Consider the following 27,502-nt stretch of genomic DNA (forward strand, 5'->3'; position numbering starts at 1 on the left):
TGTTGGTCTGCTTTCAAATGCCAGCCTTATATAATTCAGAAAACATTTTAAGGAGTTGTTTAAAGTCATAGCAAGTGGAAAAAACACAAAAGTCTGTTTCTCGAAAGGAGTCTGGAACTTTTGGAAATTATGGGATGCAAAAGGGAGTAGAAACCTCGCTAAGGATAGGGTACTAGCTGAGCCCAGGGTCTGCTTTGAAAAAAATCTCATTGATACTTTATATATTTTTGCCCACAAACACCTCTGTCCCAACACCCCTAAACAATCTCCCTCAAAACAAAGGCAACTAAACAAAACTGTCAAGAGTTTACATGTTCAGTTCATTGTTACTATTCAGAAAACACACCTGGGGAATGAATCCCACAGATTCTCCTAGTACTTAAGACATGCCAAACATATTACTAAGCAAACTAAAACAGTAACTTTAGAAAAAAGTATTCTCATACATGAAATGAGAGGTATTTCAATGTAGAAAAGTGTTTTGTAACTCTTAAAGCACCATAGAAACATTTTCAAGATGATCACCACCACCACCATCATCATTCTGTGATGCTTCAAGGAGAATAAAGTCTTACAAAGCTTGGGACCTAGCTCTTGCACAGATGAAAAGATGAAGGCTTATACAGAGAGTTTCAGCTATTTTGCTGGAGTCCCTACTTCAGGTCTTCCAGTATGTCCAAATTCATATGGGGAACTACACTTGATAAGAATATTTCCCAAGGAGACAAGTACACATTTTCTCTTCTCTTTGTTCTTAATTTTGCTTTTGCTTAATGATATTTAAATATCAGAAATAGAACAAAACATACAAAGTACCCAAAACCCCACCCCAGAATAGCTATTACTTACGCTGGAGTATGTTCCTTTGTTCCAGTTCTTCTGCTGTTGGTCTCTGACTCAGTCGCCTAAAAAGGACAACAGAAGGCATTAAGGTGGTGCCCTACATACCCTTGGGTGACTGGGACATCACAGTGTCAGCACCATTATTTTTTTTTAAATGATAGAACAACATTGCAAGAATCGGGGGGAAAAACAGCATATTCCATCCAGGAATTTGGGATGTTCAGGCCACCTTGAGCTTCTTGCATAAAGACATGTCAAATATACTTTCTAGCAGTTTTCATCCAAGTTTTTCAGCTGTTATTGTCAAGAAGACTTTAGTACTAGGGGACTTAGATAAGAATATCAAGTCAGGTTTCTGCAGTAGGAAAGGAAGGTTTTGACTTCTCTCTAGCATGTTGCGGGGTGAACACCTTCCTGCTCAATCTAAGGGCCAGTGATCTCAGTGTACTCATCATTCTGAACTCAGCAGCCTTGGTCTATCTCCTGTTTTGTATTTTCCTCCCTGCTGTTTTGGGGTTCTCTCCTGCAAGTTCAATATCCGAGTCTCCTATGCCAAAGGCTGTGAGTTAGGGTTGCTCCTGTCCATTTTCTTTAGGATCAAAGATCAACCCCCATGGAATCAATTAGTATAGTCATAGGTATAATTCTTAAAACTTCATATTCAATCCTCCTTTCTCTAGTAAATGCCACATAGAGAAACATAAGAAAAACCATTTTAGCTGAACAAAAAAACCCAATGAAAATAAATATTTCTCAAGTTTCAAGTCCCTTTTCAGATTTTTCTCTTTTTGAAGTATGAAAAAAGTCAAGAATTAAAGGTAAAATTCTGGAATATAGTTTCAAGATGTTAACCAGAACCAGAAATATCTCTGAACTAGTGAAAACCATGGGCTTCTTTATTCCTAGAAGGGAGTTAGGTTCTCCCTCAAGGCTCAAGATACAGATCAGAAGTTCTTCTGAACTTTTCAGGGTCTGACAGAATATTTAAGTGCTTCTAGAATTAGATTAAGTAGCTTTGGGTCTGTAACATGGAGTAGATGTTAACCTAAAACTGTACCATATTATGACCTTTCCCTTGTTTAAAATCCTTAGAAACTTTACTTCAAATTATCTTATATTAGAGACATTCAAAGACACAGAAATAGAATGGGGAAGGATTATGTCATTTTAGACATTTATTTCTCTGTTAAAAATGTTTGAAATTGGGATGATAAATGAACTTAGACAAGACTGCTTCTGCTCAACTTGTGACTGAAGCCTGAAGCAAAAAGGATATTATGATTTTTTTTTTTTGCTCAGGTAACAGGTCAAACACAACATATCCAAAACAGAATCCACAGCAGGATGCAAAGATCTGGCTACCCATGTGACTCTGTCAGACACAAACACATATCAACATATACGTGCAAAACATACATACACACACACACACACAAAGACACACACACACAAAATGTCAATCAGATTCTCACCTCACCAGTCATCCTTGACTCAGCCACAAGTAACCTTCCAGCCTTGAGTACTGCACTAATCTCCTACCAGCTGTTCAAGTAACATTCCTAAAACTCACATTGGCCCACATCATTTCTCCTGGGACTGCCTATGGACCCCAATACAAACTCTTCTTTATGTCATTTAAAGTACTTCACAATTAAGAATTGAGTATTTGAGAGATGGTGCTCTAAGGTGCAACTGAGAGGAAAGCATTCCCAACAATGTGGATATTGGGGCTGGTTGGGGGAAGAAGAGTTAAGATAGTGATGAATCCAGGAGCTCTCCTAGGTTGGGAGCCTAAGGAACTGGCAGCATGGTATTGCCTCAGTATCAGGAAAGGAAAGAAAGGGGAGAGAATTTAGGGGGAAAGATAATGGGTCCTGATTTGGACTTGTAGAGTTGAAGATGCCTACTAGAAGTTAGCAGAAAGGTAAGAGCAAGACAAGTAGAAAGGAAGGATATCATTTATTTCCTACCTAATCAATGTATTCCCAATCTGATGTCGTATTTCATTCCACTCTTCCTTGCTCTTTCGAGGCCAAGAGTTCAGGTCCAAGTCGGCTTCACTGGGTTTGTTATTCAACTTCATGGCCAAAGTATCTTTCCTCTTCACTTTGTTAGCCAGAGCACCTGAGAATATGGAGGAAACAGGAGATGGTTAGAATGCCAGTCAGTACCTCATCTGGAATGAAGCACTCAAAGAGAACTCCTCCCTGCCAACTTTCTCTGGAACCAAAAAGGATGTAGACATGTCTCTTCAGCCAGGAGCACAAAAGCAGGTATAAAATGTCACTTTCTTCAAATAGACACATAGGAACCAAAAAGAACTTTAAAAGTACTGGAAGAATTAGAACCCAGAAATCTTTTTCCCATTCTTTTCTTTCTCTCCTCTTGAGCAAGGAGAGAGTCTGAATTATAGCCCATCTGAAACAGATAATATATTTGATAGGAAAACCTTTTACATTTGACTTCTTTTGGCTACTCAATTACATGCTGGGAAAAGATCTGGTATGTCCCCACACAAGTGCTCTGGGATGACTAGAAATGGAACAAATATTGGGAGTAGTTTTTATGGATTCCTTTGATTTGGAGATAAAGGTGAAAAATCTTGCCATATTCCTGTAATGGAACAAGCTCTAGCAGAATAAATGCATCCTGTAGAAAATTATTTCCAATACAAGAGGCTCCAAGGTTGAGTTATTTACAAAACGCTCAGAAATAGGGAGAAAGCTTGATTATAGAAAAAGTACAGAAACATAACCCTTCTCAATGTAAATGGAAGGGCTTCCCTTAGCTGTCTTCACTAAAATGGAGTCATTGCTCATTCCCAAAACCTAGACTTCTAAAGTCCTTTTCATGTCAACATTCCCCATCATTATTACTTTTTATCCCCCAGAGCAACTCTCACCTTGTCCCCTTTTTAAAAATTAAACTCTGGTATATTATCCAATTGTTTATACATTTTTTTGGCTCCTCAAACTATGCTTATGTAATGAAATAGAAGCAAGGGTAGAAATAAGAGCTCTGATTTTTTTGATGTCAGAAAGTCCCTTTCTTAATGGAAGTTAGCAACTGTTCTGCAGAGTTGCCTGAGTAACAAAGAGGCCAAAAGGCTGCCCAGGATTAGATGGCTAGACATGTTTAGAAGGGGGGGATTTAGGCATTGGGGATTCTTGCCCTCTGTGCCTCGTGTTAGAGGAAGTTTATATTCTAGCTTGCTTTTCATCCAACCATCAGCCCTGCTAAAATCCCATACCAGAGAAGTGTAAGTTCTAGGTCAAGGTTGACCTCCTTCAACGTACTACCAAGGAGAGATACATGAAGGTACATCTGAGATGTGTCCAGTAGTGACTGACTGAGGCTACTGAGACCATAATCAGTCTGTCTGATTAGAAAAACACAATCTGTCCTCTGTTTAAGTAAATTGTCCCCTTTCTTACTGTGCTGGCTTTCATCTTCATCTTCTTCATCTCTGTACAAAACAGGGCCTTCAGAATCAGAGTCACTCTCCTTTTCTTCTTCCTCCTCCTGTACACATTGTGGTATGAGCTTAGGAATGACTGAGGTAGATGGCGAGTCTCCAACATAAACTGATGGATGAGGTTGATCATCTTCTTCTTCTTCATCGTCTGGACTAACAAATTAGCATACTTATTTTTGTTCCAGAACAAGTCAACTGATTACATATAAAAAAAATTCCTAGACTAGCAATAAGCCCTAATAAATGCTCATCAGCATTAAATACTTATGCTAATTTCCTCACTCATCTATAACAGTTTTTCTGAGAAACTCCTACAGAGGGTTCTCTTTGCCCTGGACTATCATGATCTCTACTATTCACTGAAGTGACCTATGAGAATGTTCTGTTTCTGGAACAATGTAATAGAGCAAATACTGATGATGTGTAAGTAGAGAGGGCAATGAGATGAAAAAATCAACTTTTCCTCTCCTAATACTGAAGGGTTTAACATTATTATTTACACACTAATGCACTGGTGGTGGACTTGTGAACTGACCCAACTATTGTGGAGAGCAATATAAAATTATGCCCAGCAGTCTATAAGACTATTCATACCCTTTGATCCAGAAACACCAGTGTTAGTTCTATATGCCAAAAAGATAAAAAACAAAAAGGAAAAGGAACTGCATGTACAAAAATACGTATAACAGCTCTTTCTGTAGATATGGAAAGTTGAAAATTGAGATGTCCATGGCTGAACATGTTGTGGACTGTGATGGCATAGAGTGAAACTGACAAGTAGGATATTCTCAGAAAATGCTAAATGAAGTAAGAAGAACCAGGAGAATATTGAATAAAGTAACAGTAACAGTGTAAGGAGGATCAACTGTGAATGTTCTTAGCTATTTTCAGTAATACAAAGATCCAAGACAATTACAAAGGTCTTATGATGAAAAATGCTATCCCACCTCCAGAGAAAGAACTGATAGAATCTGATGGCAGATTGAAACATACACTTTTAAATTAATCAACTAATTAATTTTTGTAAGGAAATGGGGTCAAGTGATTTGCCCAAGATCACACAGCTAGGTAAATATTAAGTGTCTGAGGCAAAATTTGAACTCAGGTCCTCCTGACTCCAGGGCCAGTGTTTTATCTACTGCACCATCTAGCTGCCCTTAAATTTATTTTTGTTGTTTTTTGCTTGTTTGGGTTTTCTTTCACAATAAAACTAATATGAAAATATGTTTTATGTGACTACATGTATAAAAACTACATAAAATTGCTTGCCTTCTCAAGGAGGGGAAAGGGAGAGAATTTGGAACCCAAAATTGTTAAAAATTATTTTTATAGGTAATTGGGAAAAGATAAAAATATTAAGTTAAAAAATTTATCACTCCCAATTTATTTCAAGTTCTCACACTGTCTTTTTTCACCTGATATGAACGGCTTGAGATAAATGCTTTTGAGTACAAATGATACACCTGAAATAAATGACATATTGAATGAAGGAACAACTTAATATCTTTGTATCCTTGAAAATACTTTACAATTAGAAGCTAATTATTACAAATTCTTCAAGGGCACTAAATAATGTGAATCCATAGTCAAAATTTTTTTCATAATAATAGTGAATGACTAAACTGTGGTAAGAACAAATATTGTTTGGAGATGAGATTTCAAATGTCAGTATGAGGGTTTCAGAGAACAATTTTGCTTGAAGAAGTTTGGAAAACAAAATCTTTCCTAATAAATCAGTGAGTTGGTTGTCTCTGTACTTGCAAAGGGACTTGCAACTTATTGGCCAAACTGAAAACCTCCACCAAGGAAAGGAAAACTGTAGGGAAAAGACCCAAGTCAAACCAAGAAAAGCTTATCTATTAATAAAAGCCTCTTTGTTATAAAATTCAGATACTGAGATTGGCAGAAAAATTGTAAAATTCAAAAAAATATACAAAAAAATTCCACAGATAAGGATCAGAGATATATTTGAGCCTTGTAAATATGGAAATTTGTTTTGAATATGCATATTTATTCCAAAGGTTTTGGGTTTTTATTTTTAAATGGGAAGAACCTGATGAGAAAAAAATACTTGAACACATTAAAAAATTCATTTAAAAAAATAATCTTCTGGGGGCAGCTAGGTGGAGCAGTGGACAGAGCACCAGCCCTGGAGTCAGGAGTACCCAAGTTCAAATCCGGCCTCAGACACTTAATAATTACCTAGCTGTGTGGCCTTGGGCAAGCTACTTAACCCCACTGCCTTACAAACACTAAAAAACAAAAACAAAAAAACTAAAAAAAAAAATCTTCTCATAGATTTTTTTTAAAAAGAAAAGTGAGGTAGACTTAGCATCAGAGAAACCCAAGTGAAGTTCAACCTCCAAGTTAAACACTGTGGGCAAGTCACTTGAACTCTGAATATCCCAAATAACTCTCTAAAACAAGGTCCTTAAAAAGGGTTTAAACATGTTTTAAAAATATTTTGGTAACTATTTCAATACAATTGGTTTCCTCTATTATCTTAAGCATTTTATTATATCTTTTTTTTTGGTTTTTGCAAAGTAATGGGGTTAAATGACTTGCCCAAGGTCACACAGCTAGGTAATTACTGTGTCTGAGGTTGGATATAAACTCGGGTCCTTCTGACTCCAGGGTCGGTGTTCTATCCATTGTGCCACCTAGCTGTCCCCTGAGCATTTTATTTTATACATTTAAACGTGTTATTCTTCTGAGGCTTTTCCAGATCATGGGGCAAAAGGGGCCACAACACAGAAAAGTTTAAGATCAAAGGGGAGAAGAATAGATTTTTAGGTTAAATGACTTAAATGAAACTCACACTTTAAGCATTTCAATAGTGATAGGGAGTGACCTGGTCCGACCCAGAGTACCACTGTCTTCATAAAAGCCTTTGCTGTGCTCAAATAGCAAGGAATGAGCCCTTTGAGATTCTTCCAATGGTGGGGTGATGGGCAGAGGTGAGGTCAAGGCTTGCTGGATGCGGATATGCAATGGTAGTGGGGGTAGCCGAGAGGGTAACTGGGGGTCTCCATAGCTTTGCTCAGGTATCCTCTTGAGCACTTCCAAGGCCAGATCTTTCACCAGAGGGATGTCTGGGGATGGTTCATGGGAGGGTGGGTGCTCAATTTCTGGCACAACTTGTAGAGTCTTCGGCGGCAATGGAGGAGAACACGGGGGTTCAGGAGGTATATGAGTAGGCAGAGGCGGGGAAGGAGAGGGAGGTGGGATCATATGGACTAAATTGGAGGCAGAGCAACTGGTCCCCTCTCTCTGACCATTTGGAGGTTTTGTTGTGGCAGCAGCAGACTCCAAGGAAGGTGTCAGAGCAGATGAAATCCCTCTCTTGGGTGGTAATGGTGGGGATGGCTTTGCTAGCAATATGCCACTGTTTATTGCTTGTGAAAGTTCAGCTATAAAGGAAAGAGAAACACCTTAGATCACCTTGAATTTAGAGATGGAGATAATCAGGATAGATAATGGGTCTAACTACTGCAATAAAAGGATACAGATTTTAGTCATTTAGTAATTTTTACTTTCTTATTAGACACTTCAGACATTTCAATACCAAGTAAAATTCATCAAAAAAAAGTGAAGATTAATTGTGAGATTTCTTAGAAAAGGTGAAGTTTCCTATTTACAAGATTCTTTGTAGAAGGTAACTTTTTAGCTTAATACCCAAGGTAAAAGAGAACCTAGCAGTTTTTTTCTGATATCAATTCCAGTAAAAGTAGTTAATTAAATGTGAATGGGGGTCAGAAAGACAAGGTGTTCACCTGGTGATCCATTTTTCTGTAAACAATTAAAACAGGGAACACCACCAAAACAAATGCTAGAATCAAAAAATTAAACAACCTAATCAAATAATTAATGATACTTTCCACTTGCATCATGGAATGATTTAACAAAATACCTTGCATTTTACATACTACTTTTCCTAGTAGAACTTCCAAGTGAACACCCATATTATTTGATTAACTTAAGTAGTAAGGCTACATAAAGGTAGACATTATCACACCCATCTTATAAAGGAAGAAACTGAGGTTCATTGAAGTTAAGGGACTTGCCCACTAGCACAAGGACAATCAATGCTGAGTCAGAAGTAGCAGGAAAGTCTCCAGATTCCAATTTCTTCCACACACAAGATCACAGCTGCCTCATGCATTCCAGTTCATCTACCATGTTGAGAATATATCTATTACAACATGTATGTTGATGTCCCAGTCATTTCAGTCATGTTCAACTCTTTTATACCCCATTTCAGGGTTTTCCTGGCAAAGGTACTGGAGTGGTTTGCCACTTCCTTCTCCAACTCATTTTACTGAAGTAAAGAAAATGCCTCAAGAAAATTTTAAGAAGTCTTAAGGAACATATAATAACCTACAGCTAAAAATAAAAGCATTCCAAAGATGATGGTTGTCTCTGGCAGTCTAGTTCTAGTATGTCTTTTCCTACAACCCCTCAATTTCTCTTTGGATACTCACTCAACTTATCCAACTCATCCCCCAAAGAAGCCAAATTCCCTCAAGTAGTCCCTCAGTGCCTGTCCAATTGAGACAATCCCTTCATCCATCCTCCCTGGGAATCTAATAGAGAGCCAAAGAAACCTAAAATACAACAGCTAACAGACCTCAACTGCAATGTAACTAAACCTCATGCTATATCAGGTTAGCCAGTAAGACTCAACTACTGTCCAACTCTTTCTGATCTTATTTGGAGTTTTTGCAGCAGAGATAATGGAACATTTTGCCATTTCCTATTCCAGTTCATTTTATAAATGAAGAAATGGAGGCTAACAATGAAAAGTGATTTGCCCAGGTCACATATGGAATAAAAGTCTGAAGCTGGATTTGAACTAGGGTGTATCTACCCTGACTCTGGGCCCTATGCCACTCAGCTGTTTCAATATATAGGTGAATATAAATTATATAAATACTTTCTCAAGCTAAATGTTTCCAATATTACTTATGAAGAGGGCATCCTTAAAAGCACAAAAGAAGTTGAGAAGAAAAGATTTTTTAATTCTTAACAAGCTATAAAAATATTAGCATAATAGCCTAGAGGTCTTCCTCTAGATCCTCTGATAGTGACACCAGGGCAAAGAGGGGGTGTAATCTTTATTAGTGGAAGCAATTCCAGAAGCTATTAACATGAATCTTGAAAAATATGAGAGTTACCAAAAAAGGACTAACTCTTCTTATATTTTTGGATTGGGAGTTCCTTATATGACAAAAAGGATATAGTACAGAGGACTAGTCTATAGAATTTCATGTTACTTTTCTAAGTTTTATCAGAAATTTTTACTTTTGGGCTCATTTTAAATATTGAAATATTTCTGGGTATTATAGAAACCAATGTAGTATACTGAAAAATGTTTATATTTGAAGTTAGAGGACTTAGTTCAAATCTAGGCTCCAATTTAAAATAATAAATGGAGAGTTGGCTTAGGAATCACTAAGATCTGGGTTCAAGTTTTACCTCTCACATATACTGGCTGGGTGACCTTAGGTAAATCACTTAACTGCTCATAGCTCCAGGCAGATTTAGACAATGGGCTGATAGGCTTTAGTAGAGGGATGGATCTTACCAAGCCAAAGTCAATGAAATTACTGCCAGTCTCAATCCCAGTCCAGGGGTCTTGAGTTAGTTCATTTTAAAATAAGTGGAACTGATTTAGAGACCATCTCAGGTCTGCTGCTGCACTAAATTGATAACTATATGAGGAATAATGAGAGCACAGTCCCAACAAAGTATTAAAGTCAGTATCACAGTGACAATGTGTGTTGGTTGGGGGAGGAAGGTAAAGAAATAAGGGACTTGAATAATCATGGAAAGTTATGGAATCAAGGGGCTCCAAGAGCTCCCTCAAAACTCAGTCCTTTGATGGCATAATGGAACAAAAGCTCAGGGTGTAAATGGGCACTGGGACAGCACTGGGATGCTAACCCTTAGGACAGAGACACCCAATGCTGGGCTCTCTAGATCTTATCTTTCTTTCCTTTAGGAGTGACTACAGCACCTACTCTGAGGAAGCAGCAAGTAGAGAAGAAAGAAGAAATCCATAGACTGGAAAGGAGAAGCCCTGGGTTCTGCTTCTGGGTCTGACACCAACTATGTGATTTTGGATAAAGTAGTGAGGCTTTTGGGCTCCAATTTTCTCACCTATAGAACAGGAAAAAACCTCTTTCTATTCAGTATGGGTAAGAACAGCAGTCTTGGTAATAAGGAAACCTAGAATTGAATTTGTAACTTCAATCTTGGTTAGCTGAGTGACCTAAGGCCAGCTACTTCCACCCTTTGTTTACTCATTTGTAAAAATGGAAAAATCCCTGCCCCCTTTACTTCAGAGAACTATGGTGAAGAAAGTTCAGCATAACAGTAGACTTTAGATAGCATATGTAAGTGCTCTTTGAATCTGAAAGGGCTGAAACTCTTTAAAACCCAGGCAGGTAAAATAATAGCAACACTACTACTAACCATCTTTAACCCTTTCCTGCTCCCCTTCCTCCAAAAGGCAGATTCCAGCCACCCCCCCATTTGAAGGTGCTGGCAAACTTAAACTCATTTTCTATTCCGTAATTTTTCATAAAATATTTCAAGTAGGAGATTGGGGATCCATCCCTGAAAAAAAACACACTCAACACACCCCTTTCCCCTTGACTCTGAATCACTGATTAAGAAACTCTTCAACCAGTTTGAGCATTCTAGAAAGCTGAAAGCTGTGATCTAAAGAAGGCTAAAAATAATATGAAAATGTATCCATTTTGTCACATTTTTAAAATTGCTGTCTTTTTTGAATGTGGCAGACTGAAAATAAACAAGCACAGTAACAATAACCCACAAGTTATTGGGCTTCCAGTCATAACTCTGATTTACTTAGAACAAGGTGAGGGTTAGTTCCCAGTCTCATCTAGGCAGGTTCAACCTGCAATATGAACACACCCATTCTGGCAGCCAGCATTATGAAGGATTATCTCCTCTTGTTCTACAATAACCAAGAGGCAAAAGGAAGGAAACAGAAAACTCAGCCTAGAGTAGGACCTCAGAGGACACAAAGACTCAGAGGCTTCTAAATGGGGAAGGCACCTCAGAAGTCATTTAGCCAACCTCTCCCTGACAACTTTTAAAGCTCAGTCTCATTTTTGGACAGCTTCAATTACAACTGGTAGGGAGTTTTCCCTTAGGACAAGTTTATTTTTCTACTGGAAGCTTTTCAGCCAGCACTAACACTTAATTGACTGAAATCTTTCTGAAATATATGTACTTGGAAGTATAGTTTGGGTAGTTTGTTTTTAGACTAGTCAATAGGCTCCTTAAAAGCTGGGTCCATGAGGTACATGTTATATACATCTAGGCTAAGCACAGCAGTTGGTTGAAATGTTAGTTAAATATTTTCATGAATCTGTAATGACAGTACTATGGAGAAAGCCACAATAAAGAGAAAAGTACTTTAAAAGTTGCTCCTGGAGGTTTCAAACTAGAACCTTTCTTCCACCAGCAAGGAGATGCTTTAGTTTATCAGTCCTAATCCCAAACTTCAAGAGTCATCTAAGGGCATATATTTGAATTCACAAATAAACTAAACTCTATTGAAATTTGAGCATTTAAGTTAATCAAATCTAGCATAAGAGGTTCAAGACAACCCCCAGTAAGGATCACTGATCAACTCAACTGTGATTTTTTTTTTTGTTTAGGTTTTTGCAAGGCAAATGGGATTAAGTGGCTTGCCCAAGGCCACACAGCTAGGTAATTATTAAGTGTCTGAGACCGGATTTGAACCCAGGTACTCCTGACTTCAGGGCTGGTGCTTTATGCACTTCGCCACCTAGCCACCCCTGTGATTTATTTTCCAAATAATAATTCTTAGAATCCTAATGAAGATTGGGAGGGACAGCATTAGGCAGGAATCTTGTCTAAAACAGTTCCCTTTGAAGGATTCCAGTGAGAGGTAACACCTCTGTGTTACTTAGGAAGTCCATCCTGCCTTTCATTGTTAGCTAAGCTAATTTTCTGTCAGGTTGGAAAACACCTCTTAATTTCTTGCCCATGCTTCTAGTTCTGCTTTATCAGCCAGAATTATAGCAGCATAAGTAAGGGTGCCAGCTCCTAAGCTAATTTTAAATTTTCCCTACTTTGTTCTAAATGAAACCTCAAATACTAGCGATTTCATTATTTGGTCATATAAACTATAGACATTTAAACATTAAACATCTCTCATTAGGGTAATGAATCTGGTTCTCAAGAACCCTTCTTAGTCAAAAGGAAGCACTGTCATAGCAAAACCTTCTGGTAGGGACAATTTGGGGCTGTCTGTGATGGAGAATACCATCTGTATCCAGAGAAAGAATTTGGAGTTTGAACAAAGACCAAGGACTATTACCTTTAATTTAGGGGGGAAAAAAAACCCATTATCTTATTGTCTGATCTTGCTATCTCTTTTACTTTGTTTCTTCCTTAAGGATATGATTTTTCTCTCATCACATTCAATTTGGGTCATTGTATACCACGGAAATAATGTAAAGACCGACAAATTACCTTCTGTGGAAGGTGGGGGAGGGAAGTAAGATTAGGGGAAAAATTGTAAAACTCAAATAATTTTTTTTTTTAGGATTTTGCAAGGCAATGGGGTTAAGTGACTTGCCCAAGGCCACACAGCTAGGTAATTTATTAAGTGGCTGAGGTCACATTTGAACTCAGGTCCTCCTGACTCCAGGGCTGGTGCTCTATCCACTAAGCCACCGAGCTGCCTCTCAAATAAAATCTTAAAAAAAACCCTTCTGGTACTACTCTTCAGTTTTCATACCTAAACAAGTTTTCAAAATTTTTTCAATATTTAGGTAAACTAAAAAACCAGACTTACTACATACACATTCAAGAGCATGTACATGAAAGTACTAGATACATATGGTAATATTTTTGTTGAAAACAAATCCATATGTCTCTTGTTAATGACTAATATGATTTTCGTGAGCTGTGAATGACACAGTGAAGAGGCACTTACCAATAACAGGGTTACTATTTCTGTTAGCAGGTTTAGGGGGAGGGATGGGGGGCTGCTTGGCAGGGGCACTGTGGGTCATATTCAAGGCAGCAGTTGTGTTAGTGCTGACAGAACCAGCAGGCAGAGTCCTAGGAGCTGGGGAAGGGGTGCTGGAGGAACTAACTGTCTTTGTTAGGCTTGGGGTTGCAGTGCTGGCAGTGGGTGCTGTGGAAGTAGAGGAGGAAAAGGTGGGAGAGGTGCTTGATGAGGAGGAAATGGTCCTTGCAGTGCTGCCACTAGAGGTTTCATCTGTTTGTCCATCACTTTCTTCCTGAGAAGATGACAAGGGTCTTTTGGGTCGTGGCAAAAGCGGCTTGGGTGCTGGCTCAGGAATGGGTTCCACTTCAGAACTTGGTTGGCTTCCAGATGAGCCTGTTACAAAAAATTGTTTTGTTAAAGAAGAGAACTGATGGAGATAGAAGGAGTCAATTCATTCAAAAACGGATGATCCCAAGCCCTTTACAACCAGCATCTCTATTCTTTCCTCCCCACTTCTACTACCATTTGGCTTATTTCTCTTCTCAATAACTATTTCATCAAGAGAAAAAAGCAAGAAGAATAATCAGGGTAAAATTGCACTAAATTCTATTTTCAGTTTTGCCACCAGTCAGACAAATTCAGGGTTTACTGTCTCTGTCCCTTTGAAGTCCTGCTTCTAGCTCAGAGTCTAACACAACTCTATGTATACCTAGTTGCATTTTTGGTTCCTCTCCTGGAAGAGGCTTCTTAATCCTTGTTATCCTTCCCAGCTCATCCTCTATCTGGCTGGGATTAGAAGGCCCAGCATTTCCAATAGGAATGGTGTGGCCATTCTTTAATGTGGCATGGCTGAACTTCCCAGGATCTTCTCCACCTGTTAGGGAGAGGGAAAAAAAAGAAGCAAAAATGAAGAAACCAATTGTCTACACATTCTACTAATGTTAACTCCTTTTTATCTATACCCAATAGGAAAAAGAATGCTTAAAAATAGGACTAAAGTGAAGAACCATTAGCCTACATGAGTGAGTATAAAATCTATGGTGCTGGTTCTCAGAGATGATAAAATGGGGAGATTCCTCCAGAAAACCACTGGGTTCTCTGCGGGGAAGGAAGAAAAAGGAATAAAAGAGAGCCAACTCCTAGAAGCCAGCCATTCTACTGGCATCACAGGGATGTGCCCCGTGTATTTGGCAGAGGCTGTCCAAATTCAGCTTCTGTGGGTATCAATAATTTGAGAGTCATGTACCACATTAGAACAGCCCTCCCTGCCTATCATATTACTGCTTCTCTGCCAATAGGGAGCTGAAGAGTAACTACCACACTCTAATAACCCAGGGATAGGTAAGAAATAAGAGCAGGTTGTTAGTAGATTAAAAGTATATTTTACATATTATTATTTTTCTTGAAGTTCATATACATAGTGGAAAGGAAACCTGGGGCAGTGGAAATAATTTGAGATTATTCCAGTCAGGATATCTGGGTTCTAGTCCCAGCTCCATGCTGATGTGGCTGGGTAACTGGGGTATGTTGCTTTACTCTTCGGGTCTTAATATCTCTAAGAGAAGGGAAGTGGGGGACAGCTAGGTGATACAGTAGTTAAAGTACTAGCCTGCAGTCAGGAGGAGTTGAGTTCAGACCTCAAAACTGGAGACTTACTAGCTATTTGACCTTGGGCAAGTCAATTAACCTTACTGCCTTGCAAAAACCAAAAGGAGGGAGAGAAGAGGGAGAGACAGAGAGACAAACAGACAGAAAGACAGAGATGAGCCAGAGTCAAAAGGAGTGGATTAGATGATCTCTCAGATCCTATCCTGTCCAGCAATTAAATTTCCCTAATTATATTCAGGGGATTTCTTGATTTTAAAAAATGAAAGAAATATGACAATAAAAAGGCAAAAAGAAAATGTCATAGCTCTGTTATAAGAGCAGTTGAGTTTTTAAAAGTACAGGAGTACAACATTATCATCACTTTGTGGTTCTAGTATGTGCCAGGAATAGGGACAAACAAGAGTGTTGTTGATTTCAATAACTATGAGAGATGCTTACAATTCTCTAATGCTCCACAAAATGTTCTACTAACCCTGTGAGGTAGAAAGAACAATGCTGTTATTCTCCCCTCTGTAGATGAGGACTATGAGGTTCACAGCCCCTTACCACCAAGTAAATGTGAATCAAGACTTGAACTCACATCCTGTGACAATGAGTTTTAAAATCAGCTCTTCTTCAGTATTATAAACTGAAAAAGGATCCATAAAAAACTTGATGTTGTGCTGGACAAACCAGCTAAAGGCAAAAAATATGACTACTCCCCCTACTCCTCAACCTCCAGGACATAGCCCAGTGCCAATCCCTATAGCAGGCCCCTGCAAAACTGAACAGGCAGATTTGGGGCTGGTCTGCCACCAGCCCCTGACAGGTTCCAGATAGCTCATGCCAAAAGTGAGCAGACATGCATGGAAGGCTTGACAAGAGAAACTGAAGGTGGACCAGGGAATAAGCGAAGGACACAGGCAGAAGGCCCAAGGTTAGTGGGTTAGCACACATAAGAAATAAGGGACAAAGGAACTACAGGGACCAAGATACAAGACTTGGGGAGTCTAACAACATAAATATCTGAACAATTTCCTAATCCCCAGAATGAAGGAAATTGTTAATGTACATTCAGCTGAACTCTGATTAACTGCAATGACTATCTCAGGTTCAGCAAATGGAAAGTAAAACCCAGTGAGACCTTTCTCTGTTAAGTGGTACTAAGAGGGTTTCAATAAAGGGAAGGAATGATGATAGAGTAAAATGACTCTGGTAAAATTAAGAAGCAGGTAAAATCTGAATAAAATGAACAATACTCTTTAGGATATAATCAAAAGAACTCGAAGATTTGAAGAGTATTCAACTTCAGACAAATCATTTTTTCTCTCTGGGCCTCAGTTTCCACATATGTAAAAATAAAAGAGGCTAGGCAATAAGATCTAGAACGTCCTTGATGCCTCTAAAATTCTGTGGGTTACTCATTTTAATCAGAGAAAAAAACAGGAATTTTTAAATTGGGAATTATCCTTCAATAACAATGAGAAAATACACTTCTGTGGGTATTTTCCATCACTAGTTTCTAACAATTTCTGAGCTCTATTACAATGTTTTAAAAATCTGGTTTAAGAAGGATTTCACTTATTGTGTTTCTGCTTTAAAAAATTCAAAATAAATGCAGTTATTTCCTTTATTTCAGATAAAATCATCTTAGAAAGCTAAGTTCCACAAAGAAGTAGAACAACAGAAAGTTCTATGATTATGTCAGTCATATAGTAATGGTTGAATCTCTGATAAACAAGCAGAAAAGGAAGAATAGCAAAGATGGGAGCAGATACACGGGCAAAGGACAGGAAATGACACATGATACTGGAGCTGGCCAGGGGCAGGAAGATGTACAAGGCACCCGGGAATGCTTTCCTCAGGGAATTCTTGACCAGATGGGCCATGTGCCAGGAACAGATTATCATCAGAGAAGGTAGGAGTGTCTGTTGTGATTTGGGAGTAGGTAGCAGTCAGCTGGACTCTTCCTTTCACTAACAATGTCCAACTGCCAATGCCAGCCCACACCAAATGTCCACATGCCACGGATCTGCACCCTCACCATGTACAGGGTCCTCCAACAGAAGTCCTCTTCTAACAAGCTCCTCTCTTGGCTTTCGCATGGATATTTTTCGCTCTAGAACTGATATTAAATTGGAAAATAGAATTCAGAACCATTTAGTTATAATTCAGCTTTGTTCCCTGGGCAAAAACTCAACCTTTCATAATCAAGTTCTCCTATACAGCAATAGTCAGAAGGTCACCCAGAAGGCTTAAAGCTACTTAAACTCAGGGTCATCATTAATGCCCTTCCTTGTGATAAAAGAGAGGAAGGAGAGTTGCCTACAGAATCTCAAGGTCTTTTCCAGTTTGAACAGTCTGTGTTCTAGTTCTGATATTCTGATAGTCCCATTGTTCCCATGGCTCCCTAAAGCTCTAGAAGACTATAAATTTATAAAAAGAACAGAGAAGAGGGGCAGCTAGGTGGCGCAGTGGATAGAGCACTGGCTCTGGAGTCAGTAGTGCCTGAGTTCAAATCCATACTCAGACACTTAATAATTACCTAGTTGTGTGGCCTTGGGCAAGCCACTTAACCCCACTACCTTGCAAAAAAAAAATCTAAAAAATTAAAAATAAAAATTAAAGAAAAGAATAGAGAAAAATTTATTTTTACAATCCCTTATACTAAAGGACAATTAGGTGGCACCATGGATGGAGGGGAGGGGCCTGGAGTCAGGAAAACCTGAATTCAAATTCAGACTCAGATATTTCTAGTTGGGTAACTTTGGGCAAGTCACTTAACCCTGATTCCCTCAGTTTACTCATCTAAAAAATGTAGGAGACAGTAAACTACTCCAGGGTCCTTGACAAGAAAAACCACAAATAAGGTCAGGAAGAATACAACAAACCCGAAAACAACAAAATAATATATTGAGAAAGTGATCAATACTGTACTGTCACCTCACCAGTAGATAGCATTTTATGAGTAAACACAAAGCATTTGACTTTCTTAGTTATCTTCCCCCTTACACATTCCTATTGAGACTTACCTTCCATTCACTTTGTAGGTAACTGTTACTGTTTTCCTGCTTATTCCCTCATTAGAATTTTTTTTTTAGGTTTTTGCAAGGCAAATGGAGTTAAGTGACTTGCCCAAGGCCACACAGCTAGGTAATTATTAAGTGTCTGAGGTCCAATTTGAACTCTGGTACTACTGACTCCAGGGCCTGTGATCAATCCACTGCTTCACCTAGATGTCCCCTCATTAGAATTTCTTGAAGGCAGGGACATTATTTTGTCTTGTTTATATTCCTACATGCTTAGCAAATACCGAGTTTAAAAGAATGCCTACTTATTATTATTTTTTGATTTGCTAAACAATCCTAGGATGTGGGCATTATACTTTCAAAATAAAGATTATAGCCTTGTGAAATTTTTTTTAAAACTTAAATTTTATCATATAATATTTCTTCTAATATTTTAGGCGGGAAATTTAAGGCTTACTGCTTCTTGATAAATCAGTAACTCAATCCATTTAAATTTCAATTCCATCCAAATGCCAATCTCTGGAATGTGGGGCTACCAGTACTCATGGCTGAGTGAATGCCAATAACTACTTGCCTATTTAATTACAGTGAGATTATATTTCCCACCCTTATTAGGCAGTTACACACAGATGGGAATAAAAGGAAGAACCGGAGCACTTCCAAAATAAAGAATACTTTAAATTTTGGCCATGAAGTCTTCTAACTTACCTTCTGATGTTTCTTTGAACTTGTCACTGCTTTTTTTTTTCCGCCATTTCCAGGGTTTGAAGATTTTGCCAAAGCCTGCAAACTTACTTTTCCTCTTAGTGGGTGGAGTGATTTCCCCAGATTCTAGGCCATCCATGACCATCCCTGGACCAACTGGTTGATGATCTGCTTCCTCTATAAAAGAAAGATAAAAAAGGAAAAATTGATTTTTCTATGTATCCAAATCTTGAAGATTTATCTCCTCTATTTTTTCCCTTGTGACATCTATAAAGGACAGAGGCATAAGCATAACTGCATACCAATGAAGCCTTAGGGTATATCTGCAGCCTAAACATCCACAACCCTAGCTCACTCTCCATCACAAAGAATGGAAAGATCCTTAGGTTTTCCTTGAGTTCCCTTAAGAATTCTGTGCCAGGAGCCAATGGCCTATGGGTCAAAAATCCACTGAAGTTTGATGAATATGAACAGTCTTCAGACAACCAAGACAATGTTTCCTGGTTCTTCCTGGAGGTTACATAGTATCTCTTGATACGGGAATAAGAAATGTTAACATTTATAACACACTTTGTTACTGACAAAGAGTTTGTCATAATCTGATACTCTTATCTGACAATAATTTTTTTTAGTTTTTTTTTCAAGACAATGGGGTTAAGTGGCTTGCCCAAGGCCACACGGCTAGGTAATTATTAAGTGTCTGAGGCTGGACTTGAACTCAGGTACTCCTGACTCCAGGGCCGGTGCTCTTATGATGTGTGTAGGATGAAGATTATCTCTCACACTTTAAAAACGAAAAAAAAAAAATGAATCTCAGAGAGAGGTGATTGGCTATTAAGTGACAGAGCAGGAATATGAAGACAGATGTTCTGAGACTGGCTCTTTATACTCACACTAGTGTTATGGTAATAACAAAGGATAAAAATGCACAACCCTAAAGATCTTATCCCCTCTCTTTAGGAAGGAGGTAACTGACATTTGGTATGATTTGAGGGGTTCCAAGGAACCCAAAATTTCCTTCCCCTATTCTCCCTCATTAAAAGACCATAACATCATATTAGCTACTAAACTAATATCAACCTTCTCTCAAAAAATATTCATACAAAAGTTAATAACTTCAAACTCCCAGAATTTTAAGACAGAATAGGAATGCCTACTGAAAAGATAAGAAACTGAAGCCTAGTTTTATTATTTCACTTTCCTCTACAAAAAAAGAGGAACAGAGAAGGGAGAAAGAAAAGAGAAGGAAAGAGAAGATGTATTTGATTGTATTTTAATGAAAATGGATTAATAAAAATTGGAAAGATTAACAAAGAGTCAGAGACCTGAGTTTATTAAATAAAGTACTGGTTCTGATACTAATTTCCTGTGTGATTTCTGGCAAAGCATGTCTGACTGGGCTTTGGTGTCCTGATCTGTAAAGGGTGAAATATCAGTTGACATTCTGAACTAACAAGGTGCTCTAATTCTTCACAAAGACCCTCTGAGGTAGGTAGTGAGTTATCCTTGCTTATCACTGAGACTCAGATCAATTATGTGACTTAATGTGCCTGGGATTTCCAAGCTAGTAAATGGTAAAATGGGAGGGACTGCTTTAGCAAACTTTCTATGAGGCAAGACTGAGAAACATGGGGTGGGGGGAATAGCAGAGGGCACTAGTCCATGGGAAGAACTGGGCATGTTGGGTTTTGCTAGTCGATTTACATGGGAGGAGGGGAAAGGCAGCTTCAGCTGGGCCAAGAGCAACAAAGGTTCAGGAAGGCAGGCAGGAAGCAACACAATGAGACCATGCACCCCACCTCCTGTCCCAGCACTGGAGGAATCTTGGTGGAGTAGGGAAGAGAGAGCAGGGTGCAGAGAATCATGTTTAAAACACAAAACAAACAAAAACACTGTTCTGACATTTAAATTTAATTACCTTAAGAAAAAAGTATGTATTGTGCATGCCAAGTCCGATTAAAAATAAGTTCTTTTCTATATGTAACAATGTGATTTTTTGTTTAAGAGAATAAGGCTTATACTAAAGAATTAAGGCAACTGTCTCCCCTTTTATGCCACCAACAAGATTTTTTTTCATAAAATGAAATTCACAGATGAGAAGCACCACTTTGGTTGTCACTCTGGGAAACATGCCCCCTGGTCTTTGAAATAATGTATGGTTGGTTGGTTTTCCACCATCACAATAACCTTAGAGAATCTAGTTCCAACTGCAAGGTTTGTCTGGATTTCTAGACACAGGTAGCTAAAATGCCAGTTCCCACACAAGGCCTTTCATGATCTACTAAACAACTGATCTGTCCCCCGCCCCAAATTACTTAGTGTTTATTTTGCTTATATTTACTTTGTCTATACTATGTATTGCTTTTTTCCCTTCATACTCCCAGCTTCTAGCAAACATTTGGTATATGATAGGCACAGAATAGTACTTATTCAAGGAATGATTCACAAAAGGGGAGGAAAAAAGTGTGTGGGGAGGGTTGGAGAGAAGCACCATATGGTAAAAATAAAGTCATATGGTTTTTATTTCTAACTCATTCAGACATTACAACTGACTTAATTCTTTAATGATAAAATATCAATATTTTGAGAATTTGTCATTTCAATGAGGTATTAGAGTTCTTGATTTAGTGGAAATTTAATAAATATCAGAAGACAACAAGAAATTGTGATCTCCTGAGTAGGCAATCCCTTCAACTAATTCAGAAGATAAACAATGAATCCCATTGATGACAATACAGTCTTTGGCACTTGTTATTTCAAAAGAAAAAAGGCACCACCCTTTTTTTTTTATCTGGCTGAGAGATTTTTGAAACTGAAGATAGCCAGGTTCTCATACAACAGACACACAATCCATCAAATCAAATCGACAAACGATTTTTAAGCACCCATGTGCTAGACATTACACTGGGTAGCAAACATAAGCAAAAATAATAAGAGGAAAAGCCTACATTTATCAGTTGGGAAAAGGAACCTAAAATGAAGCCTGGTGATGAAATCCTGATAAGAGTTACATATTATAAGCCTATACTATAACATGAAGTCTCTGAAGCTGGGCAGAACCTGCCAGGGCTTGTCCTGCTGGCATGGTACTCTGAGAACTCCATATCATCTCAACTTTCTAATGAGTCAGTAGGCCTTGAGTGGAGAACACATTACTAGAGCCCTTCATAGTGAGGTTTCCTGAACAATTATGATGATAATGGTAATTGAAATAGTATTTCCTGTTTACAAGATGCTTTACCTCTAATCTTATTTGAATACAACCTTGCCAGTCACTCTATTTATCAAGCCCATTTTAAAGATGAAGGAACTGGGATCATGGAGAGGCCATTAGTGTTTTTTTTTCTGCAGGTATTAAAGTTTTGAGTCAAAATTGGGTCACCTAACTATTCTGCTATACTAGGCATTGACTAAAGCAAATGTATTGGAATGTTATTAGAACACAAACAGGAATAGTGCAGAATTTAATGTAATCCTAGTTTGGCAAATTCAGGTTTCAGCTGCCTGGAAAATTGGTAGAATGGTCTAGCATCATTTAAAAGTGATGTGACCTGACTAGCAGTCTTAAGTTTGATTAAAAGAAGTTTAATTAACTTTTGTTTTGTTTTTGTAAGGCAATGGGGTTAAGTGACTTGCCCAAGGTCACACAAGCTGGGCAATTATTAAGGGTCTGAGGCCAGATTTGAACTCAGGTAGGTACTCCTGACTCTAGGGCCAGTGCTCTATCCACTGTACCACCTAGCCTCCCCTTAACTTAATTTTCAAGAAAATGTTTGCTTTAGTTTCTTCAAGTTGCTTTATAAAAAAAGAGTAATTCCCTTTGTGACTGAGTATCCAATAAATATAAATTAAAAAAGAAGTCCAGTTGATCCAGGTCTTTTCATTAGATGACAAAAGAGTCTACTCCAAAATGTTTCATTTCATTTTCTGTAGTCCTGGATGTCTTGTTAATTTATTTTAAGAGATGCAGATAATCATTCATGCGTCTATGATCAGGGAACTCATCTGATTTGAACACCATTAAAAATTTATAGCAAATGGGGATAACCTAGTTTAGAAGCATTTCCAATAAGATTGGGGGTGAAACAAGGATGCCTATTATCATCACTATTTATTCAATGGAAATGTTAGCTTAAGCAAGCTGTAAGAGAAGAAAAAGAAACTGAAGTAATTAAAATAGGCAAAGAGGAAAGAAAACTCTCACTCTTTGCAGATGATATGATGGTACATTAAGAGAATTCTAAAAAAAATCAACTGTAAACTATGATACAATGAACAACTTTATAAAGTTGCAGGATATAAAATACAATCATCAGCATTTGTATTTATCACCAACAAAGCCCAGCAGCAAGATAAAGAAAGAGAAATTCAGTAACTACAATATAAAATATTTGGGAACCTACCTCCCAAGACAAATCACTAATGATTTGGAGCATTTTTTCAAATCACTATAGTTAGTCATTATATAAACACATATAAAAATTATATAAGCATAATTACAAAACACATTTCACACAAAAATAAAGACATATCTCAACAACTGAAAAAATATTAATGGCTAAGTTGGAGCTAATATAATAAAAATGACAATTCTTTACTTATTCAGTGCTATACCAGTCAACTGCCAAAAACTTATTTTAGAGCTAGGAAAAAATAACATCTGGAAGAACAAAAGGTCAAGAATATCTATGGAGGAAATTAATGAAAAAAAGGTAAAGAAAGCTGTCTAGTCATAACATCTAAAACTAGACACAGTAGTAAATGGCAACAGTAATCTGTTTGATAAACCCAAAGACTCCAGCTTCTGGGATAAGAAATTCACAATGCGATAAAAATTCCTGGGAAAACTAGAAAATGGTATGGCAGAATTTAAGGCATAGATAAGGTTAAAATGGGTACATGATTTAGACATAAAAGGTGATACCAGAAATCAGTTAGGAGAACAAGGAATAGTTAATAGATCTATGGTGAAGGGAGGAATTTATGATCAAATAAGAGATAGAGAAGATTATAAAAATGCTAAATGGATAATTTTAGCTTCATTAAAGTTTTTTTGTGTAAATAAAATCATAGCAATCAAAATTAGAAGAGAAACAATTTTCACAGCTAAGTGTTTCAGATAAAGGATTCCTATTTAAAATATATTGAGAATTGAGTCAAATTTACAAGAATACAAGTCATTCCCCAACTGACAGTCAAAGGATATGAGCAGGCAATTTTCAGATGGAGAAACTAAAACTAACCACAGTCATATGAAAAAAATGCTCTAAATCATTAGTGATCAGAAAAGTGTAAATTAAAATAACTCTTGAGGTATGAGCTCATGCCCATCAGATTGGCTAAAATGAGAAAAAAAGAAAACGATCCAGGGGGCGGCTAGATGGCGGAGTGGATAAAGCACCGGCCTTGGAGTCAGGAGTACCTGGGTTCAAATCCGGTCTCAGACACTTAATAATTACCTAGCTGTGTGGCCTTGGGCAAGCCACTTAACCCCATTTGCCTTGCAAAAAAAAAAAAGAAAAAGAAAATGATCCATGTTGGAGGGAATGTGGAAAAACTGGTACACTAATGCACTGTTGCTGGAGTTGTTTGATCCAGAAATACCTTTACTAGGTCTATATCCCTTTTTTGAGGGGAACTAGAGAGGAAAAAACAGATTGATAAGTACTATTTTATGCATGGTGAATTTCAGATTCCTACAGAGCATGAAGTTTGGTCCTGTGTAGGACAACTAGAGCTGGATATATAAATCTGGGCTGTGATGAAATAAGTGAAAAAGTGAAGAGGAAAGTCCTAGGGCCCACCCACAATTAAGAGATATCTAACAAGTGGTAGGAAAATCTGGAGAAAAAGTAACAAAAAACTTTAAGGGGAGGAAGTAACCCGAAGAAGAGGAATAAATAGTATAAAAAAAGATGCAGATAGGTAAAGGAGAATGAGAATAAAGAAGATGCCATTAGTTAGACAGTTAAATGACTGCTTAGTATCTTTGGAGAGAAAGTCACTGAGCTGAGCGTAAAAGTTTAAGGAGAGAAACTGGAGGTTCAGAGTATAGGCAGCTTTTTCAAACACTTAGGCTGAGACACAGAAGTGATATACAGGACAAAAGGATCCAGTGAGAGTTTTAAGGATGGGAGAGGAACAAGGAAAATCATACATACCATGAATACAATAATGTAAATAAAAAGAACACTTCATATTTGAATGACATGAAAATACAATAATCAAGTCTGTCCTCACGGAACTGTGGATAAAATCAGATCTTTTCAATATGTTGATTAGTTTTACTGATTTTTCTTCCTGTCTCCTTTTAAATTCTTTATTAATTTGTATTAAATTCTTTATTTATGAGGAAGTAGAGAAAGGATACAGAGGAAAATGTTGGTGACAAAAACAAAAAATATCAAATTCTTTTTAGAGGGGAAAAATTAATTAATTAATGATCTGTAGAGTATTTCCTCTTTTTTTTGGCAAGGCAATGGGGTTAAATGACTTGCCCAAGGTCACACAGCTCTGAAGTTGAATTTGAACTTAAGTCCTCCTGATTCCAGGGCCAGTGCTCTATCTACTGAGCCACCTAGCTGCCCCTGGAGAGTATTTCTTTTTCTTTTTTTTTTTAGGTTTTTGCAAGGCAAATGGAGTTAAGTGGCTTTCCCAAGGCCACACAGCTAGGTAATTATTAAGTGTCTGAGATCAGATTTGAACCCAGGTACTCCTGACTCCAGAACTGGCGCTTTATCCACTGCGCCACCTAGCCGCCCCTTGGAGAGTATTTCTTAATGATTTTATGCTAACTTAGAAGGCCTCTTATAAAGCAGGTAGGCCAGGGGATTTGTTCTAGGCTCTCTTCAGTGTAATATATTAAAGTAATGTATGCTTATCAAATATGCTAATGATACAAAGCTGGAATGCCTTCCCTTCCTTAGCTATGCCTCTTAGAATCCCTATTTTTCAAAGTTCAGCTCAAGTACCATTTCCTGTATGATGTGATTCCTTTTCCCTATCCCCGGCTGCCTTCCTATACTTGAAGTTAACCTTTAAATACTTTGCAAAATATGCGTATAATATTATTATCTTCAATAGAAAGTAAGCTCTTTGTAGGTAGAACTGTTGTTTTTTATTTCTGTATACCCAGAGCCAGTTGCTATGTACCACAGTGGAGGCAGCAGCTAGGTGGCGCAGTGGAAAGAGCACCGGCCCTGGAGTCAGGAGTACCTGGGTTCAAATCCCACCTCAGACACTTAACAATTACCTTAGCTGTGTGGCCTTGGGCAAGCCACTTAACCCCATTGCCTTGCCAAAAAAAAAAAAGGATTGACAACAGCTTCATTTGTCCCAGAAAGCAAGGCTTTACTGGCCTATACATTATCATGCATGGCTCAAATATTTATTTTTTTTAACTGTTGATACATTTTGTTTGGACTTCAGTCCTTTGTATATAGGAATTAGAATAAAAGAAAGGCAGTGTAAGCAAAAATAAAAACAAAGCAAACTTCCAAACAAAATCAATCATAAGAAAAAAATCAAATCCTAAAACAATAAAAAAGGGGTTGTAAACAACTAAGGCAACCAAAACTTTCTGTTATTTACCGACTGATTAAAAAAAAAACTAATGTGGTCCATTAAAAAAAGAAACCTGGGGATGTCTGCAATGACACCATCTGTATCCAGAGAAAAACTGTGAAGTTTCAACAAAGACCAAGGACTGTTACCTAAATTTTAGGGAAAAAACCTGATTCTTATTGTTTGATCTTGCTATATCTTATACTTCGTTCCTTCCTTAAGGATATGATTTCTCTCTCATCACATTCAATTTGGATCAATGTATACCATGGAAACAATGTAAAGACTGGCAAATGTAAAGACTGTTGGGGATGGGAGGAGGGAGTAAAATTAGGGGGAAAATTGTAAAACTCAAAATAAATAAAATCTTAAAAAAAAAGAAACCAATGTAGTAGTCCATTGTATTAACCATGAGATTTTTTTTTGCAACTTGATGAGTTTTCTCCAGCACTTCTATGATACAGTTGCACTTAAATTAGCGACTGATCAAATTACATCACTTTCACTTCCACCTTGCAGTTAGTCCTTTCTATTTCTAATCAATATTCTCCCATCTGAAGTCTTTTGTTAATGGCTGCTATCCAACCTTGTTTGTGTCTTCAGCCCCAGTGCTTATTGCCTTTGATAAGGTCTGTGGGAGAGACAAACAGGACTTCCAGAGTCACCCTCTTAAGGTGTTTCTGTTGGAAACTAGTCTAGGAGTGCTTTGGAAACCAAACTTTCTGTCATTTAAAAGCAATACCTATGACTGATTAAAATAAAGCACTGGGAGGTTCTTCCCACCCACTCTGCACTGCAGGGGTGAAAAGATAAAAGAAGAGCTTCTCATCCAAGGATACAATTTGAAATCTGTCCATAAAAGGAATCAGCAACTTCATCAGTCATTTAAAAAAAAAGTAAGAAAATTTCTCCAGTATTTTGAACTTATTGCCAAAGGAAAACTCCCATGATATCATTTCCACCAAACTGAAAAAGCCATACTATCTCATTTTAATCTCACAATAATATGAAGTAGATTACTACTTTTAATCTCACAACAATAGTATGAAGTGAGTACCACAGGCAATTTTTCCACTTTGCAGAAGAAAAGCCTGAGGTTCAGAATGGAGATGACTTGTCCTGGCCAAGTGACAGAAGCAATTAATCTAACAGGCTTTTCTTTCTCCAAAGAATTTCTAATGTGTTTTACACTAATTGCACAGCCTCTGAGGGTACCCTCTTACTCAACTGGATGATGATGCACAGAAGATGCCACTTCTCACCTTCACCTGAACTTAGTTCACT

At 37.8% G+C, this 27,502-nt stretch overlaps 1 protein-coding gene across 13 annotated transcripts in view; it reads right to left on the bottom strand.

The window, feature by feature from the left end:
• PHACTR4 (phosphatase and actin regulator 4) overlaps nt 1–27,502 on the bottom strand; it is a 154,385-nt gene that overhangs the window by 32,000 nt on the left and 94,883 nt on the right. For 12 of the 13 annotated variants that reach the window (XM_074217935.1, XM_074217932.1, XM_074217934.1 and 9 more), the window contains 8 exons: nt 18,659–18,832; nt 16,966–17,046; nt 14,044–14,208; nt 13,317–13,727; nt 7,137–7,728; nt 4,278–4,471; nt 2,814–2,967; nt 850–905 (listed from right to left, as the gene is read on the bottom strand). In XM_074217935.1, coding sequence (XP_074074036.1) covers nt 850–905; nt 2,814–2,967; nt 4,278–4,471; nt 7,137–7,728; nt 13,317–13,727; nt 14,044–14,208; nt 16,966–17,046; nt 18,659–18,832 — 1,827 coding nt within the window. The remainder of the gene's footprint in view (nt 1–849; nt 906–2,813; nt 2,968–4,277; nt 4,472–7,136; nt 7,729–13,316; nt 13,728–14,043; nt 14,209–16,965; nt 17,047–18,658; nt 18,833–27,502) is intronic. The other variant, XM_074217938.1, reaches the window with a different exon arrangement.

The sequence above is a fragment of the Macrotis lagotis genome, chromosome 1 (genome assembly GCF_037893015.1).
Source record: "Macrotis lagotis isolate mMagLag1 chromosome 1, bilby.v1.9.chrom.fasta, whole genome shotgun sequence".
NCBI classification, from domain to species: domain Eukaryota; kingdom Metazoa; phylum Chordata; class Mammalia; order Peramelemorphia; family Peramelidae; genus Macrotis; species Macrotis lagotis.